Here is a 20,505-nt window from a genome sequence, read left to right as displayed (position 1 = left end):
GAGCAACAAAAAAGACTATTTAGTTGTCTTCAGTAGCCAAAACATACCTAACACTTCCTTTAGTGGAAGGATTTAGTTAGTTATCTTTTACGATATCCTCATTATGAAGAGAGAGAGAGAGAGAGAGAGAGAGACTGCTGCTTAGCAACTTGCAAGTGTATTGGGCTACATTTCTTATAATACGGTCTATTAAGCTCCCACTACGCTGCTTCACATAGAATGAGATTAAAAAAAAAAAACTCCTGTGAAGGGTACATTCAATTACATGTTTTGTAAGGGGGGGAGTACATTTCTATAGTTTCTGCACTTTGAGTTGTTATCGGATAAATTCCTATGATTATGTTTAAGGGATAACTTTTTGGATTTAAGTTCACCATCTAATGTACTGGGGGATCTTTTCAGTAAGGCCAGCATGGTCACTAATCTTTGGACCTTTGCAACCCTTATTTATTCAGCAATGATTCTCTTCCAACATTGTATTTTTTCTGTATATTTCATTTTAAATGCAGTGGTCAAGGGGTTTCCCATATAGTTCTGTCTCTTGAAGACTGCATACCCAAATGCCCAGAAAAATGGAAACTTATCCTCTAACCACCCATTATTATAAAGGAAAGTCCAGGCATCTCTCCCAACCTCCTTAATTATGTGTTTTTGCAACTGATAAGCTCTTAGGATCTATAGAAATCCTGGGATCCACTGAATACAAACTAGGCCTTTTTTGTTATTTTTTTAACATTCAAAATAAATTGCTAATCTAAAGATTTACAATGTATTACTTGAAAGAAAAAACAGTAATAATATATCAGAAATAATTCTAATCTAATGGGGGTGTCAGCAAATAATGCCCTTTGGTGCCATTTTGGGTTCAAAAAATTGCATAGATGAAAGACAGGAGCCCCTTTCTCTCCACTTTGCAGTGGTCCCACCAGAATCAGGCCTCCATGGTGCTCTTAAAAAGGAGTTCCTATGGCAACTCACTCTACAAAATGGCAGCATGTCCCCAGGGACATCTCATCTAGTTTGGCACTAGGGCTGCTTGCACAACCCTGAGATGATAACTCTTCACAGTACCAGCTTTGAAATTCTTTACATGATTAAGGTGTAAATTCAAAGCTGATGCTGGTTAACAACAGAAAAGAAAAATCCTGGAGAGCAATTTCCCCAAAGACTTGATATCTTTAGACAGGCAACTGGAGTATCACCTGGGGAAGAACAGCAAATATAATTAAAGAAGGGTTTTGATTAGCCTGTCCCCTCCCTCCCCTCAGTCTGATACATAGGGATTTCAAATACCTTAACATAGTAGGAATCTTCGGCCAATTTCACACTAGGCTTGTTCCGAGTGGAGAGACCTTTTGCTCCTAGTGCTTCTCTCTGTTTTTACACGTTACCCTGGAGCTGCGAGTTGGCGTGCCGCTTTTCCGCAACAAGTGAGATCCTCTTACAAGCGGGTTCTGCTTGCCACAGAAAAGTGGCACACCAGCTTGCAGGTCCAAGGTAGCTTGTGTGAAAACAGAGAGAAGCGCCGGGGGCAAAAGGGCTCTCCCCACCTGGAACAAGCCCTAGCGCAAAATCGGTCTCCCTGCCCTAGAAGTTAAAACATTGATGGCTTACAGACTAATTCTTATATTACAGCAGCATCATAGTTAATTGGTGCTCCCCCCTCACCATGGTTGCTGCTTCCCATTTTCCTCTGAGATTAAATAAAACTATATGTAGCGAGTATTTCTGGCCAAGTATTTCATCCTAGATGGTAAGGAGGGTTTTGAAACTGGAACACTAAATCCCTCTGAACTGAACAAGGTTATTTTCTGTGACTGAATGGGAACAAAGTCACAAATTGCTGTTATTTTTATCTGACTCTCCAGGAAAACCTAGCATCATCCACCTCTGCTGTAAGTAGTACCATGGCATTTCAGTCTCTGTTGGCTCACTTTACATATTACAGTTTTAGTTAACTATGAATGTGACAAACATGGCTTTACAAGGACAGGTATACTCATCAAGGAGCTATGGACTGTTTACAGAGAACTGCAGATTATAAACTTAGTGACAAATCCAGGCTTGCTTCTTTGTAATATGTAAAATGGTCCTGTGTGTACTACTCCATAAAACCATGATAAGTCAGTAATAGATGCATACAAAAAACAACAAAGTAACAAAAATAGAAATTGGCTTGCTTACACATAGGATTCCTAACACTGCATATTAGCAAGACAAAAGTGACTCACAACACAGATTTGCAGCCTTCTAAATTCACTGAAGTTAGGGTGGCACGAGGTTTTAAATAAAACCTAACATTCTGACCAAATTCTGTCTCACTCTTATGTATCTAGGTCTTATTTATGAAGATGAATATTCCAAAATTCAAATGTTGGGGGAGGAGGGGGGGAGAAAAAAAATAATAAGTATTTGATGTTTTTATACCTACTTAGCTCTCAGGAGATCCTGATCCTTCAGTGCTGATCCCTGCAGATAGATAACTCTTTGAGACCACATTGGAATTTGTAACACCCTTCGAACCTGAGCATCCATCTCAGTGGGACATAAGATGACCACATAGTAGTCCTGTAAAAAGGTGAGTGAGAAGGAATGGGAGAGAGGAAAACATAGCAAGTATTATTTTAAGGTGTGTTTTTTTAACCCCAAAGAAGCCAGGATTAAGCAGTCTTGTTGGGAAGCTGAGGATCTGTGAGAGTTATAACACATTTTAACTCTAGCTTTGTAAAGAATAACATAAAAGATTCTATACTATTTATTTCTGCCAAAAATTGCCCAGCAAGATATCCAAATGTAAAGCTTTGCAGCATGCTGTGATGAGTTCAAATCACTTCCTCCAGCAAAGACTGTTTTAAGTATTGTATAGTTTAGAAACAATCTATGGTTCTGTGGCAGGAAAAAACACGATTGTCCCCCAGACCTATCAGTACTCACAGGAGATATCAAGAGGAACACTGAACAAGCAACCTTAACAGCAACAAACCAGACTTAAAATATCTTCTATAATAATGAATATTTCCACAAATGCTTTACTGTTCAATTACTATATAGGTAAAGTTGCCAGTCTACTGAAGCTGGCCAAAATGAACATCTCATTTCAGTCATGCCTGAACTAGGAAGAGATTAAACATTTCAGAAGACTGCAAGAGATTTCTGCCTGAACTGATATGCTAGTTTGATTTACTTGGAGCCTAGGGTGAGCGTAGAATTCATTTAGGAAATCCATGAGCAGGTCAATCTTCAGAGAACTCACGCACAACACGACATGCTTTTCGGTCTGAGCTCTGTGTCGGCTATAATTTCCACCTGATTTTTGCCTTTCCATCCACAAATAAGCCAGCTGTTCAAACTGCAAGAAATAGAAAGATCAAATTGATACAGGTATATATCGCCTATGAATCCAAGGTCCATGCAAACGCCCAAGGTCCATGCAAAATCTATCTGGATTTCCTGTGTTTCAATATCAAATTCTTTCACAAATCCATTCTGTTTAAAGGGTTATCTGCTCACAACAAATGCCACAGCTACTATAGCAGTAAGGAAATCCACTGTAGCATCCTAAAAATCCTAATAATTTTAAAGTTTGAGTTTCTGTATTGATTAATCACTTCTCCAAACCAGTGATTAAATGAGTGTAAAAGTCAATATCAAAACCCAGTTCATGAAATGTACTAAAATTCCAGCACATGCACTTCTCTGAAAAATTAGCTGAAATCAGTCCTGAGACAAAGAAGAGACACAAGAAGGGTTACTATAATTGTCCCCGTGTGTTTACTTGAAGGTTTCCTCCAGGGCTGGGTTTATGTACAGACTAAGTAGACTGTACCTTAGGGCCTCTAGAAAATTTTTAAAAAACAATTATTATAGATTGTAGGACATTAAATTGGGAAAAAAAACCTCCACTAAAATTACAAAATTACAGTTTGGGACTTAAAATTTGATCTTACTTAGAGCCTGGGTTGCTCCTAATTCCATGCTGCTGTCCTATAAGCTTCAAGAAAACAATGAGGCAAAGGCAGATGAGGGAAACTCATGGTTCAGTTCCCCACAGCCTGGACCATGTGAGTTCTTACCAGTTCTAAGATGTCTACTTAGGGTCCCTCATCCAGTTACATCAGGGGTGTCAAATGTCCAGCCTGTAGAACACCCAGGGCTTTAAGCAGGCCTGCGAGGCTCTTTTCTCTCCCTTCTTCCCCCTCCCATCCTCACCCTTTGAAGCTTCAAGAGGCTGATGAAGTTCCATTAAGGTCTCTGTGCCCAGATAGATAGAGCCCAGATAGATAGAGCCCAGAGACCTTAATGGAAAATCCATTTCATGTTTTCCTTGCAACTTTGTCTATGCTGCAGTGTGTTTCACTAAGTTTCACTTTCAGCATTCCTTTATAAACAGCTGAAGTTCATGCTTCTTGGAGTTGTGTTCTTGCAAATAAAGGGTTGATGCTTTGATCAGGTAATAGACGATGTGAAAGGCCTATTCCTGAGATTCTGGAGAGCTGCTGCCAGTTACAATTCTGGAGATTCTGGAAAGCTGCTGCCAGCTCACCCTCTCAAAACCCATTAGACTACTCTGGTCCCATCAGAAGCAGATGGGTAATGCTAGAGCTAGAATGTCACTATGCAGTGCTTCATACAGCATGAAGAAAAAACAGCACCATTATATTCCTAAAAATAACATTTTAATATTTTGTAGTTTGCTGAAATTCATTATTGCAGCTCGTAAAACTCCTTTATTATTCTGGCTTCATCCCTCCATACGAACATTTGCAGGCTCATTTTCACACTTCCCACATTATTTTAATTCTGGTTTGCAGAAATGGGGTAAGGAATATAAGTTCTTTGTTCTGAGTTTATGGTCAGGCCAAGTCCTCTTTTAGGACCCAAAGAAAATGTTGGTAATATAATAAAATGTCTTTGCATTCTTATAAGGAAACTGTGAGGAGATACTGTTACCTATGAGCAGGTTGGTTAATTAACTTAAAAGTTCAGTCGGTAGAGTTACCAGCTCAGTTACCAGCTGTTAACTTGCCCACCTGTGAATCTGGATAATAATGACCTATCTTTTGTTGAAACGATAGATGAAAGAAATACCGCAAGGTAATAAGTGGGATGGAAGTTATTAATTCTTTACAATCCATATCCTTTTTCTCAGTTTCATTGTTCATGTGTGTAAATGGGCCAAGGATGGAAATCAATGGGGAAAGTCAGTTCAGGAGACTCCTGCAAAGAGGTGGGATTGAAGCAGGTGGCAAACTAAACTGAGGGATTAGGGCCTGCCTGGAACACATGCAAGTGATTTCTTTTCGTCCAAGGGCCTGGATGGATCCTAGCCAAAATCCTTGAAAAATATCAACCCAATTTTTAAATAAAAACAAAAATTAAGCAAGTCCTCCCACCAAAAAATAGGAAACATACATACATGTATAAATACATACACATACATAATATTGTATTGGTACAGACTTAACAGAAGATAGGGTTTTTTTTTTTTTTTAAAGCCAAATTAAAGTGGATATTTTTAAATTAAAATAAATCTATATTTTATTCCAACCCTTTGTATATGAGAAAACTTTTTTTTTTACCTGTATTGGTAACACCACAAGGGCAACACAAATCATAATGACAACCAGCAGTTTTGAAGGCCAGATCTTAGGAGTTACATCCCCAAAGCCCACAGTGGAAAATGTCACTATGCAGAAATAAAGGGAGTCAAAGAGAGTCAACTTGTTTCCTGCTCGCTCCAGATGCTGAATTCCACAAATACTACATAAAGGAAAGAATGAACAAAAACACAAAAACAACATCTGTAACTAGATGGGAAAAATCTGAACTCGGAAACGTATGATCTGAGAGAGGATCAATTATTTGATAAAAATTATAGAATTCATAATAAGGGAATGTTGCAATAACGGACGGTTGAATCCAAACAGCATTTTCAATCAGCCAAATGGAACTTTCCTTCCTCCTCCCCTCCCTCTGTAGCTCCCTGATCACCACAAAATGTTGCTCCTGGGGAACAGGGAATCCTGAGAAATTATAGAAAGGGGGGGGGGGTGCAATGGGAAGGGGGAAATGGGAGAAATTGCCAATTTAGTTTGAATTCAGCCCCATGATCTCTGTAGAGATTGCCATACTGCAATGATGAACAGTTCTGTGTATCACAAAAGCATGACTATTACCAACAGTTTTCCCTCTTCACTCTTACCTCTAATGTGAAAAAGCACATTGGTGTTGCTAGCATCTGATTAGCAGTTGGAACTAATGTAGTAAAAAGAACTTGCAATTATAACACAGCCTGGTAATTTCTTCTACCACAACTATTGGGGGATGGGAAGCGAATTACATACATAGAATTTGCTGCATTATAGACAACTTTTAAAGGGGGGGGAATTCCTCTGCACTGTTAATTTTATAACATATAGGGGAAAGCCCTCTGGAACTGTAGAGAAAAAAAATGCTAATTGCCTGCATATATTATGTACACCATAAACTAACATGCATTATGTAAGATTACGGTACCATAGAGACAAGGAGCAGCTAAAAGACTTTGGTGGAAATCAGCAGGTGTTAATTACTAGCTTCTACATGATTTAAGACCGGACAGAGATCAGGTTAGTCTATGCCCTACGCAACCATGTGTAGGATCTAGCAATGAAACATGTTGATATGCTTAATGGAGGCAGCACAGGATATATTTGCTCCTAAACAGCATTCATATTTTCTCACAATTATCGAAGATGTTTTCTTCATTTGTTACTGGGACTGTTATATCCATCAGCCCTTAAACCCTTCCCAGATAAGACTATTAAGGGCTGATTTGCGCATGCAGTTATTATTACTTGGTAAAACATTGTCACTCAGGCAACACCTAGGAGACAAACGGGAGATCTGAATTTGCCTTTTGTTATATTTAAAAGTAGTACTGAGATATTAAGTTTACCAACCTCAAGATGGGGTGTGGGGCTCCCCTAGAATTACTATTGAACTCCAAATTAAAGATCAGTTCCCCTAAAGGACACAGCAGTTCAGAGGGCAGATTCTGTATTATTACATGCCCTCTGAGCTTCTGCTCCTGCTCAAATTCAGCAATCCCCAGGCATCAAACCCCAATCTCCAGGAATTATTAATCAGAGCTGGCAACCCTTAGGGAGATACTCCCCCAACACAGCAGTCAACATCTAATTTGAGGGAATCTGGAATACATTTTCAATAAAATCAAGACATTGGGAAATCTACATGGATTTCCCACATCTTTTCTAGTTATGTTCTTGATGATTTGCAGCTGAATGTATGAATTGCTTCCACCCAAAAACATTGTGCTTGAAGTGATACACAAAAAAATGTTTGCACCATTATTGTTTCAAGCAAGCCATCATCACATTATGCTCAAGTGATGAGTATGTAGGGGTGCACTCTCCTCTGAGCACAAGTATGTACAAAACCTTGCATACAGATATAAAATTTTACTGGTGGGCAATGGATTTAAGTAAACTTTTTCTCCATGGCATTTTCCATAGTGGGAATGTATGTGTGTGTGTGTGTAACCATAGCTCCAAGGCAAAGTGCGTACTATGCATGTTAAAAGTACAACATTCCACACCAGTATCTCCAGTAAATGAATCTCTTAATAACAGAGCACAGTAATATCTCTGTACTGAAGCTGCCTTATGTTGAATCACACTGGCCTTTCCAAGGAATCTATTAGCAGTTCATTTATATGAGTGGAATTCCAGAGTCAAATGAACAACTCTGGATTTGGTTGAATGTTGCCATTTACTTTGTGCTGCATCATTACATTAGCAAAGTCTATATACCAGTCAAGCTTGACTAATTTCAGCATAAACATTTCTGTTGCTGTTGTTGCAGGTGGGTAGCCATGCTAGCCCCAAGCAGCAGAACAAAGTTTTAGTCCAGTGGCACCTTCAAGACCAACAACAAAGTTTTATTCAAGGTATAAGCTGTGTGCATGCACACTAGGGGTGTGGTTTGGCCAAACAATATACAACCCTGAAAATCAGCTGAATCAGCTGCATTTGGTACCAAATGCAGCCAAAGCAGAATATCCGATGTTATCTGGGAGCCAAATACAGCTGCCTGAATAAGTAGCCAGAGGAATTCAGGGCTCCCAAATAGTAGAAGGAAGGGGACTTAAAAGTTGAAGGGAGCACACTTATCTCCTTTCCCATCATTTCTGGGCTTTTCCCACCTCTTCCTTTGCTACCCTGGGATCAGGGTGGGAGGGGGAGAGGGGTCCCCAAGGCTAATCATAGAATCATAGAGTTGGAAGGGGCCATACAGACCATCTAGTCCAACTCCCTGCATGCAGGATCAGCCTAAAGCATCTCTGCCAAATAATCACCAGCCATTTTTGAAGACTGCCAATGAAGGGGAGCTCACCACCTTCCTAGGCAGCTAGTTCCACCTCTGAACTACTCTGACAGTAAACATTTTTTTCCTAATATCCAGCCGGTACTTTTCTGCTTGTAATTTGATCCCATTGTTTTAGGTCCTATCCTCGGCTGCCAAATGGAACAGCTCCTAGCGCCTCCTCTAAATGACAGCCTTTCAAATATTTAAAGAGAGCAATCATGTCCCCCCTCAATCTCCTCTTCTCCAGACTGAACATTGTCCAGAATAAATCACATGGAAAATAGCTATTTTTTATATTTCCTGAGCTGTTTTTCATACTTCCTTAGATCTGTACTCACAAAGTTTGACAGCTGTTTTCCATGTATGTGTGCTAGATTAATCTGTAGTAATAGTTTCTTTCCTGTTCAAGAAAGCAGACTGTGATTCAAACCTTACCCATGCATTTAGACTGCACCTACACACTAAGAACATTCGTGCAAGGGGTAACTGGAAAGCTAAAGTAACTGGAAAGCTCTGCCCTATGTATTTGTTCAGAGGCAGCCTTACCAAGGTACCTCAAGGCACTGGTTATATGATAGCAGATGGGTTTTGTAACTTGGGATGGAGGCATGAAGAGAAACACATTTATACAGGCAAGCAGTCATGCAACACACAGGTGAAAATACGTGGACCCAGGGTAGGTTTGTGATAGTAACAACCCTGCCCAAATCTCCAGATGACCTTACCCAACTGTTTCATGTAGACATTAAAAAGCACAGGAGACAAGATGGAACCTTGTGGGACTCTACAGGCTAGAAGCAAAGGTGCTGAGCAGCAATCCCTCTGCATCACCATCACCATCCCTCCAGGTTGAACCAGAACCATTACAGAATGGTGCCTCCCAATCTTAGCTATAAGGATGATATTAAAAGAAGTTCAGAAGAATCTTGTTCTTGTCCTGGCTCAGGTCATCCACCAGGGCAATCAAGGCTGTTTCAGTCCCATAACCAGGCCTAAAAACCAGACTGGAAATAATGAACTCTAATTTCTTGGTTCTTAGTTGAGTTCAGGAGTGGCCAAACTTGCGTAATGTAAAAGCCATATAGAATACATGTCAGATGTTTGAGGGCAGCAAGACATGAATGTCACATGTTTGAGAGCCACAAGACAAGGAAGGAAGGAAGGAAGGAAGGAAGGAAGGAAGGAAGGAAGGAAGGAAGGAAGGAAGGAAGGAAGGAAGGAAGGAAGGAAGGAAGGAAGGAAGGAAGGAAGGAAGGAAGGAAGGAAGGAAGGAAGGAAGGAAGGAAGGAAGGAAGGAAAAATAGATGGGGAAAAGGAAGAGAGGGAAATGAGATAAAAACAGCTTTAAGTGTTTTCTCCAAGCCGCTGGCTGGCTTGATGAAGTGGTTTAAAGAGACAAATGCCTTCTCCAAGCTGGCCAATGGGGCAGTGGGGGTTTTGAGAGCCACAATATGTGTAAAAGAGCCACATGTGGCTCCTGAGCCACAGTTTGGCATCCCTGGTTTAGTTTCATGCTAATGAGAATCCACCTCATTAATCTGACGAACTAAACTCAAATACACACAAAAAAATGTTAGGGTGTCATAAGATTCTTGTTCATTTACACACAGTGTTTAGCAGGCTTAATCGTTTTGCTCTATATGCAACTTTGTAATTTTGTTTTTGTTGCATCATTTCATTTACCTTAACCATTTTATTAAATGTATTATACTGCATTGGTGTACTGTTCTCTAACTTTGTAATCATTTTTTTTAACATTGCTTCTATGTATTGTTCTGCTCTTTTTGCATTGTTCTTAATTAGTGCAATCTGCTTTTAGTCTCAGAGACAGAAAAGACTACAAATGAAGTAAGTAGATTTTCTCTAGGAAATGTAACTCTTCTAAGAAACGCACAACCCTGGGCAGAGCTACGAGGTGGTTTCATAAACCAAAGTGGCTTACTTGGAGGATTCTTGTACACTGTGAGAATGATCTTAGTACACTGTAGAATAAATCCTTTCAGAGGTATAGATTTTTTGGGGGGGTGGGGAAACACTTGCAGGTACAGATAAATCCATCACATCTTTGCAATAATATGTGGTAGTCATTTGTTTCAGCTGCTGCCCAGAGGCATTTGTCACGATGCTGGGCACATCAAACTTGTAATTGGGGTAGATTGGCTATTATGGCCACCATGGCTTTTTCTGGTGGACTGATGTTGCAGGGGTCTGCCTTTCATGAGCACCCTCCTGGTCCAAAGGGTGAAATTAGCATGGCCAAGCTGTTCCCAGGCATGGGGGGTGGGGTATCACTGCTCAGGAGAGAGGTGCAGGGAGGGTGCCTCTGCCTGGGTCAGCCTGGGCACATTGGTGCCAGCTGGGCAGGCAAGGATGGCAGTGCTGTGTATATGTTAAGTGCCATCAAGTTGCTTCAAACTAATTAATGTCCTCCAAAATGTACTATCATTGGCAGCCTTGCTCAGGTCTTGCAAGCTGAGGACTGTAGCATCCATTGTACAGTCAATCTACCTCATGTTGGGTCTTCCTCTTTTCCTGGTGCCTTCACCACTACTAGACCCAACTGTGCTGACAAAGAGTGCAAGAGTGCCTCCTTTCTTCTACCTCAGTCTTCCTCCCTCTATTTGGGGTATATATTAAGGGATTAAGCTGCGTTTTGGGTCCCGTTTCCAAGGCCATTTTGTCCTCTCAGTCAGTGTTCCCTCCAAGCTGAGTTAGTGTGAGCTAGCACACAGTTTTTTAGCCTCTGGCTCACACATTTTTGTCTTAACTCAGAAAAAATGGCCCCAGAGCAAACTAATTAATGCAGCAGCTCACAACTTTAATGCCAGTAGTTCACGAAGCAGAAATTTTGCTCACAAGACTCCATAGCTTAGAGGGAGTATTGCTCCCACTGTGCCCTTCCTCAGAAAGCTCCACTTTGGAATATATTTTATGTATTTACTTGCTTACAATATTTATAACCCACCCTATCTCAAAACAAGCTTATTTGAGAGTCTTAGTTTGTATTATCAAAATTAGCAAGGAATCCACTTTCCCTGTGGCAATTAAAGTAACAATACTGGAATCTCTGACAGGTGACAATAAAATGGGGGGGGGGGGGCTATCCAATTAGCTTTGCTGTGCAATTTACGTAAATATATTCTTCCCTCAGTGGCAAGGGATTTTGTCAGGAGGAACTGGTTCCCATGTTGCTGATGTAACATGAGAAGGGGCCCTACTGAAACTGGAAGGCTACTTATTATTTGCTAGTGGTTCTTTACCAAAGTTCATTCTTTAGATTTAACTTTAATCAATTTACATACATATTACTTGATATCCTTATCTGTTCTTCTATCTGGTCTTCTATGTTGTTTCTGTAATGGCCCATTTCATTTACAATTCTTAATGGTTTATAATTCACACATTTACTGACCTATCTTGATCTGCACCCAATTAAGGCCCGATAGAAATATTACCTCAGCAGTGGCTGCCATTATTTGTTTGACTCCCTCATATAGCTGTGGCAACAGCTGAACTTTTTTGAAAAAACTGGTAATCACTGAGATCACGTTAAATTATTTCACCCAACATACATCCCTCGAGTGGATGTTAAGGATGGTACCTGCTTGTCCAGTCATTAGTTTTCCCTGTGTTCCTGGGAAATGAGAAACTGAAGGTCTTTTTCCTGCGTTGTCTCATGCAAACTCCCTAGCGGTTTTGAGGAGCAAGAAAAAGGAACCATAAAACAAGCATTGCCTGCTTTCTAGCTTTTGCCGCCTGTAAAGGGGGAACCTTCCAGATTCTACAGGCAGAGATAGATTTCTTTGTATGTGATAAGTGGAACATGCAATTCATCTCTCAAGTAAACGTAGAAACTTAAAGATATCTGCACATTATTTTTGAAAATTATTATATGTATGGAGAAAAGGAGCTTCAAGACTCAATTTTGCATCTTGTCACTTTACTTTTTGGCAGCCATGAATGTATACTGTTTTAAATTTGCAATCTGTCTGTTTCAAGTACACATCACCCAAAGCAATAACAAGAAAAACAGCCAAAAACTATCATATACTGGAAGAAAACTGCATTAGGATAAAACAGGGAGTAGATTTGGTGCGTTAAGCTATCCAGACCTATTATAAACAAATACAAATCTCTCTTTCTGTGTAAGAAGATATCAATAACTTCTATGATTTATTAAGATAGTTACATTTCTGTACTGCCTGAATTTTGGGCTGTTATTGTCTACTGAATCTTTGACCGTTTTCGCACACAGCTAACCTCGCAGTCACAATCCTGTTCCCTCCGCAGTGTCCGGTCAGATTACGCACCATCTGCGCCGGAGTTACAGGAAGTGCCGCGGCTTTTGAGTAGCAAATGTAAACCGCTAAAACCCAGTTTACGTTTGCTACGCAGAAGCTGCAGCACTTCCTGTAACTCCAGTGCAGATGGTGGGAAATCCAACCAGACGCTGCGGAGGGAACAGGATGGTGACTGCGAGGTAAGCTGTGTGCGAAAACGGTATTTATCTAGTTCCTGTAAAGAGGACCTCTCATTCTGTTATTTACTCCTAAAATCTCACCAATCTATTTTCCAAATATATTCTTTCTTTATAACTGTATTATAAAAACCTATCAAAAGAAAGGAAATTGGCGCTCTTCCTCAATGGTGGGGGCGGGGGGGACAACAAGAATAGGGTTTTTCTAAACCTTGGCAACAGATATGGCAACGAAGCTTCCTGACTTGTCTTAAAATTTAAAAGGATTTCAAATTCACCACTAACAGAACAGAACAAATTTCGATGAGGGGAGGGAGGATAGATGCTCATAGCTGCTTTTCATCAGGAAAACCAGAGAACAGTTGAGAGGAATCTGCCTGTGTGTAGTTTGGTCTAATCTTTTCTTAGGATAGTTTTCACTATACTGAGAATCACAAGTACAAAGAAGAGACCTTGGGGACTTATGGCCACACATGTTGCCATCTAAAATTGGTCTGATGTCAACTTTTCATGTGACATCAGACCACTTTTAGATGGCCTGCTACCGTAAGCAGTGAGACAGAGGGAAAATACACACAGCGCTGCATGTTTTTGTCTGTTATTCCACATTGTGAAGAATCAATAAGATGTCACACCAACAAATCCCATGGGACGGTTCCATACCAACTACTAGCACTTAGTGTAACACTGGATGTATAAGTAACTGATAGCAACAATAACAGACTACTAACTAGTGAAAAGTTTTAGACCCATGTAACCTGCATCTGTAGGCACAACACAAAATACTGTAATCTTCAGTTTGGGGTTATCTTGTGGAATTCCCCAGGGTGCAATTTTATTCTCCATGTTACCTCTACATAAAGCCTTTAGAACAAATCATTTGTAACTTTGGAATGGAATGTCATCAATATGTCAATGACTTCCAGCTATACATCTCTCTATCAAAATTCCAGGTTGATGCAGTACACTTCCTGAGATGCTGCCTGACTGCTGAGGTTGAATGGCTGAAAACAAATAAATTCAAGACAGAAGTGATGCTAGATGGGAATGCAGATGTCTTGAAGTACCCTGTGCATCTCACTTTCTATGGAGTTCAGCTAACACTTGCTGACACAGTTATGAGTCTTAGGTTATACTAGTTGCAACATCACTGCTGGAGAAGCAAGTTAATGGGATTGCAAAAAATAATAATAATAAAGGCTTTCTTTCAACTCAATTTAACCTGCAGGATGGCACCCTGCCTTGACTTGGCCGATCTGGTGACTTGGAGCCTTGCCATGGTAAGATCAAGACTGGACTACCGTAATGAACTCTATGCAGGTCTCCCCTCAAAGTCTATTCAGAGACTCCAGTAAGTTCAAAATGCTGCAGCTAGTTACTAGGAGCCAGGTGAAACATGTGTCATTCTACAGTCATTCCATTAGCTGCCCATCAATTACTGGACTCAATTCAAGGTACTGACTATCACATACAAAATCTTTGATGGCCTTGTTCCCTCTTATCTGTGGGATCACCTCTCTCACTATGCTCTACCATGCAAAGTTCACGTATCCCAACAGGGCCTTCTACAGGTACCATCTTGCAAATGGGCAAAATCTATATTTGCCTGTACTTGTGTATTCTCTGTTATGGCTCCCACCTTACCACATAGCCTCCATTATGAAATTAAGAAGGCTCTCATTCTCCTGGCTTTCTGCAAGTTAAACAGAACTGTACTATTATGAAATATCAGAAATTTGCATTAGTAAAGGGATAATGATTGTGAATTACACAACAGCCTTGCTACCTAATACTTCTAAGTATTCAGGCCTGCTTCAGGCCAGGTAGTTTTTATCCCACTTAATGTATCATGTATTAAAGCTCATGCTTTGTTTCAGCTCTGTTTGGGATTTGTTTGTTTTCAGATTTCTTGCATTGCCCAATTGATTGTACTTTATTTACAACACATAATCTGCTTTGAGCCTCATCAAGAAAGGCAGACTATAAAAAACAAAATTAAAAAAAAAAAAGCAGTCATATTGCCCCTGCCCTTCTTGACACTGCAGATCAAGAACCTCCTGCACAGACCTTCCTTTCTGCCTAGATGCTTGGCTTCTTCAAATGTGCAACTAGTCAGTAGTCATTAATCCTCCTTCCAACGCACTGGAAGCTGTGTTGAACACACTGCAAAAAATGTGGGCTCCAATTCCAGCTACAAAATAAACTAATCTAGCTGCAGTGAGGAGAATAAACAATCTACTCTCTACTAGCAAAACAAATAGGTCTGTGGGTTTTCTTTCCTTTTTTCTTACGGTAATTACTACTGGCTGTTGTCCACAGAATCAACTGCTTGGGTGGGGTGTACATAGATTCTGCTAAACACAGCCTTGGAAACATGCATATATTTGCATGCATGTAAACATATATTTTTATATAGACAGACCACAAAAATCCATTGGATAGCCTTTAATAAAATCAGTATAATTGTTTCTACAATAACTTTGTAGATGAACACACATAGTAACCACATTACTCCAGTTTACGCTCAGTTAAACCAGCAAATTTAGTTTCTACATGGGGATGCACAGCAAATGCCTTTGGTACACTGAACAGTGTTATATATTAACTGCCCCAAAGTAAACGTGACGGTTGTCTTCACCCTACATTATTTTTGGAAATAGAAATCCATGGATTATGAAGTTTTTGCAAAAATGTAAATACAATCTTGTAAAGCTACAGTTAACCTGTCATATGCAATGCTTATAAAGCCTGATCAGACATGTGAAATTAAGCCTATTAAGCAGGGGTGTCAAACATGTGGCCCGGGGGCCAAATCAGGCCCCCGAGCATCTGGCTGTCATCTGCTTCCTTCTCTCTTTCTCTTGCTTCCTTCTGCATGGCAGCTTTGCCAGACTTGCTCAATCACACAGGAGCTACAGAGCAAGGCCTCTATTTTCTCCACTGGCTGATACTCCTGTCTTGGGGAGGAAGGGGGGGAGAGGGATAGCTTACTTTGCAGGATCTCTCAATCACACAGCAGAGCAACTGAGCCAAGCCTTTCTTCCTTCTACTGGCTGAGGCTCCTCCCCCTCCTGGTCCCCTGGGGAATGAAGGAAAGAGCCTGAGCTTCCTTTGCCCAATTCCCTGGATTGCACAGGAAAATTACAAAGAAAGCACCACTAAGACCAACAAGTGCTAATGTTTTAAGCATGTTTTAAGTTTTTTAAAGAAATCATTAATTGTGTTTGTCTGTGTTTATATTTCTGCTACCTGGCACATTACATTTTATGACACACATGGCCTGGCCCAACAAGGTCTCATAACAAATAAGTTCAAAACCCCTGTATTACAGTATCTGTGAACAAGATCAGATAATTGTTCTACTAACATGCTGACAAGAAGAATAGTTTTTTATACCCTGCTTTTCTCTACCATAAGGAGTATCAAAGTGACTTACAAGCAACATAGCAGGTATGTGAAGCCTCTGGAACACATTCTCATGCAGGGCTTTTGGAGCAGGATAGCACAGGAACGCAGTTCTGGCTGCTGTGGTGTCAGGAGGTGTGGCCAAATATGCAAATAAGTTCCTGCTAGGCTTTTTCTACAAAAAAACCCCTGTGTAAAATAGTGATGTCAGGGAATGTGGCCTGATATGCAAATGTGTTCCTGCTGGTCTTTTTTCTTTAAAAAACACCCAGTTCTCATGCACCCACATACATTCAGAAGTCATAGCATAGCCCATGCCTACATTAACCAAGTTGGATTGTGTGCAAAATTTCTGCTTGCACTAGTAGTTTTGCACTTGTGGAAATGCAACAAAAAAGACCACAGTAGCTGCTTCCAATAAGTTAAACACTGTATGTTCACTTGAATTTCTGCCTGTGAAAGATCTTGTGCTTCTAATTTCAGGGTACCATAATATACAGGGAGGAAAGCATTAGGTATTGCACAACATCCTGCAGAAGCAGAACTGTGTTGTCCATTTATTATTCTGCCTGTGCATCACTGGATCCAAACCATTTTTCATCTGATTTTCCATTTCAAGATGACTGAGGAGATGGGCAAATCTCTCATATACATCCTATGCTCAAATGTCTCTTGAGGAGTTCTTGAGAGATCTCTTTTAGTCCCACTTACCTCACAGGGTGTCTGCTGTGGAGAAGGGAAGGGAAAGGAGACTGTAAACCACTCAGAGACTCTGAGTGAAGTATGGGGTATAAATCCAATCTCCTCCTCCTCTTCCTCCACAGCCATCTCTGAGCAATGACTATGTGCAATCTTCAAACCCATGGCTACATGTGACATTAAACCTATTATAGTATGAGGAGGCAAGAATGTGTTTGCACTGGTTCTTTGCAATTCTCTTCAGTCTTCTCAAAACTATTTTGTCTTTCATATTCTGACTGGAAGTTTTATAGCATGTGCCCTATCGAATGGCTGCGGGAGGACCTCTTGTCATCTGGATCCTAATGTGTATTAAGTGAAGGAACCCTGCGTAAGAGTTGTTTCAGACACAGAATTCACCATCTTCAAAACAGCAGCTTGAGCATCAGGAATATGTTCACATCCTCCCTATTCCCTTTCCATTTATATGATGCAATTCCCTTCCTGTTTCTCAGCGAACGGTGTTCGCTGCCATTTCAAGCAAGCAAACTAAAAGCAACACAATGCAGTTTAAAACTCTGTGCCTGGATGATCCACACTGAAATGGGTTTTGCAGCATCAAAGACAGTGAAGAATCACAATGGCTGTTGTCAGCCGTCTCTTATCTTCAGAATTTTCTCCAAATTGGAGGGCATGAGTGTTCTGTACATTGTCTTGTTATCAGAACATCTTCCACTCAATATCTGGCTAAAAGAACATTTTGCAACTACATTCTGTCTTATTTTTGGACACTTTTAATCTGAAGTGGCAAGCCAGAAGGGCTCAACAGAAGGAAAAGAAATTATCCCATTATAATATGTTTCCTATTACTTTTAGATATATCATTGCCATTTCAGGAGACAGCTGCTACTTTTGAAGAATGCTGCTATCCCATGCCCACTTTTCTGCCAAAACATTTTAAATGTAAAGCATCATTATTACGGTGAACTAACCTCATACAATACAGTCCTTAAAACATATAATATTTGTACATGTCTAGTTAACACAATTCTTCCAACATTCAGGATCTAAGCTCAATGGCTGCATTAAAGAAAAAAGATAACCACTCTTTCTATAATGTGTGCATTCCCCCCATCAAGGACATGGGTAAATAGCTCTGCAGCTGAATGGCCCAGAACCATAGGCCTTTTTCACGTTACCGTTTTAAACCAGATGTTATTCATTCTTGGCCAGATTACAGCAATTTTCCTTCTGCTAATAAGCCGTCTCTGAAGCACTATGGTAATTTCAAATAGTGCCACTCGCCCCCCCCTTCAACATGCAATCTTCCCTGGACTTTTTTCTTTTAAAAAACAGTCTAAGTTGAGCGCTATAGCAATGGAGTCAATACATCTCAATGGTGTTGCTATAGTACTGAAGTGTTATATCAGTTTACTGCTATAGCGCTCAACTTAGAATGTTAAAAAAAAGTCAGCAAAAGATTGCACAGTGAAAAAGGGCAGGGGGAGTGGCATTCTAGAAAGAACTATGGACATTTTAAACAGCACATCACAGCAATTCAGAAGCACAATGAAGGTGTTGAAAATGGAAAAAAGTGGTTTCCCTCAAAAGTGGCTCAACCACATTTTATTAATCAGAGGCAAGCAGGTTTGTATGAACAGGTAAATAAATTCCACTAGCATCCAGTTACTAAAACAGGTCTGTTTGAAATGTCAAAGAATATTCATTAGCAACCAGTTACTAAAAGAGAATACAAAAGCAGTTTGAAAAAGGTCACAGCCAACAGCAGAACAATTATTTCATCGCTAAATCTTTTATATTAACTACAGACAAGCAACAATTTGATGCTTGCAGCCTGCAGCAATGCTACTAGGCTGCATTGGCAGTCTTTGCCCCCCTGGAGGGAAGAGACGATTGGCAGCCCGTTTAGGCGCGTATTCCAGGGGGCGGGGCCAGGCCGTCGTAATGACCAGACCTTTGCTCCCTGCTTCAGTCCCAGACAAGATCGGCCCTCCCGCCCGTCCTTTTTTGCTATGTGAGCGGTTGCTGGCTGCCTCATTTTTGGGGGGGCCGGGTAGGAATTTTTTACTCCCCAGCTGATTGGCAGTTCCTGGGGTGTGTTTTTTGCCTACCCTACATAGCAAAGCAGTGGATTGTGGATTTGGCTATCAGGAGGTGCTGTAAAATAGGTGGTCACTTTAGTTGGCAGGTTTTTAGGGGTTTAGGGTACAATGCGGCTAGGGGAGGACCATGAAGCATCCCCCTTTTGGGGAATTAGGAGTCTGGCATGATCAATCTTGGGGTTTGGTGACCTGGGGTGGGGAGAATGCAGATGTACTGGAGGCTCGACTAGAGGGTTCCTTCCATTGAGACATGCATCTGGTGGTTGGACCCTCTGGGGCGTGCCTCCCTGCTGGGCTGGGCTGGCCTGGCAGGAGCTGTGTCACACAGCTCCGGCTGGGGGGCTGGGTCTCTCGCCCACGAATGGCAGGGGAGTGGTCTGTTGAAACCCCTAGCCTTGACCAGGTCGCAGTTTGGGTGCCCTTGCCCTTTATTATGATGATTAATAAAGTGGCCCATTATTTATACCAATGCTTGGTGTCCAACTCTTCATTCCGACTTGGGTGGCAAATGGGATACAGGCTCTGTCACCCCTGCTCCACAAAGAAGCAGTTGCTCATTTATTGGGATTTGTTTGTAATATGGACTGCTGATGGCAAAACAGTTTTATTCTGCAAATGTGAAGCTCTCTTCTACTATAATTTAGCCGTTATATCTATAAGTCAAAACTTGTTTATCTGTGTAAAGAAATTAAAGGGCAAATATGTGCGACTTTCATGGTCAATCATTACAATACAATACCAATCAATTATGTAATTTATTAAGAATATGATGTACTTCATTTACAGTGCACCTTTCACTAACACTCAAGGTGGATTTTTATACTATCAAACAGTGATAAAACAGTGGGGAAATGTTTTCTGGAGAAATACTGTTGTGTATAGAGCAAAGTTGGGAGCCCAGTAGCACCTTTAGGACAAACAAAGTTTTATTGATAATGTAAGCTTTCATGTGCTGTTCTGCATAGTAATATCCAGCTCTTACTTCTGGGAAAATCTGGCCACTTGTTCCGCTTGCTTAAACACATTAAAAAGAAAGACAGAAATCCTAGACAAATATACACTGGGTTTGCAACATCTCATATACTTTTTGTAAGAGGTTGTAGTAGGGTTGCCAAGTCCAATTCAAGAAATATCTGGGGAATTTGAGCGTGGAGCCAGGAGACTTTGGTGGTGGAGCCAGGAGACACTGAGGGTGGAGCCACAAGCACAATTGAACTCCAAAGGGAGTTCTGGCCATCACATTTAAAGGAACCGCACATCTTTTAAATACATTCCCTACATTAGAAATAATAAAGGATAGGGACACCTTCTTTTGAGGCTCATAGAATTGGATCCCCTGGTCCAATCCTTTTGAAACTTGGAGAGCATTTTGAGGAGAGTCATCAATGCTATGCTGAAAATTTGGTGCCTCTACCTCAAAATACAGCCCCTCCAGAGCCCCAGATACCCCCAGAG

At 40.7% G+C, this 20,505-nt stretch overlaps 1 protein-coding gene across 5 annotated transcripts in view; it reads right to left on the bottom strand.

Annotated features, from left to right (window-relative positions):
- The window catches only part of KCNT2 (potassium sodium-activated channel subfamily T member 2), a 364,082-nt gene that overhangs the window by 137,236 nt on the left and 206,341 nt on the right, over positions 1-20,505 (bottom strand). For all 5 annotated transcript variants that reach the window (XM_060232364.1, XM_060232365.1, XM_060232366.1 and 2 more), the window contains exons 10-12: positions 5,580-5,760; positions 3,185-3,349; positions 2,432-2,568 (exon numbers count right to left, since the gene is read on the bottom strand). In XM_060232364.1, coding sequence (XP_060088347.1) covers positions 2,432-2,568; positions 3,185-3,349; positions 5,580-5,760 — 483 coding nt within the window. The remainder of the gene's footprint in view (positions 1-2,431; positions 2,569-3,184; positions 3,350-5,579; positions 5,761-20,505) is intronic.

The sequence above is a fragment of the Heteronotia binoei genome, chromosome 2, assembly GCF_032191835.1.
Source record: "Heteronotia binoei isolate CCM8104 ecotype False Entrance Well chromosome 2, APGP_CSIRO_Hbin_v1, whole genome shotgun sequence".
Taxonomy (NCBI): Eukaryota; Metazoa; Chordata; class Lepidosauria; order Squamata; family Gekkonidae; genus Heteronotia; species Heteronotia binoei.
Note: the sequence above shows the minus strand (reverse complement) of the source record. Positions and strands in the feature narration are given on the sequence as shown.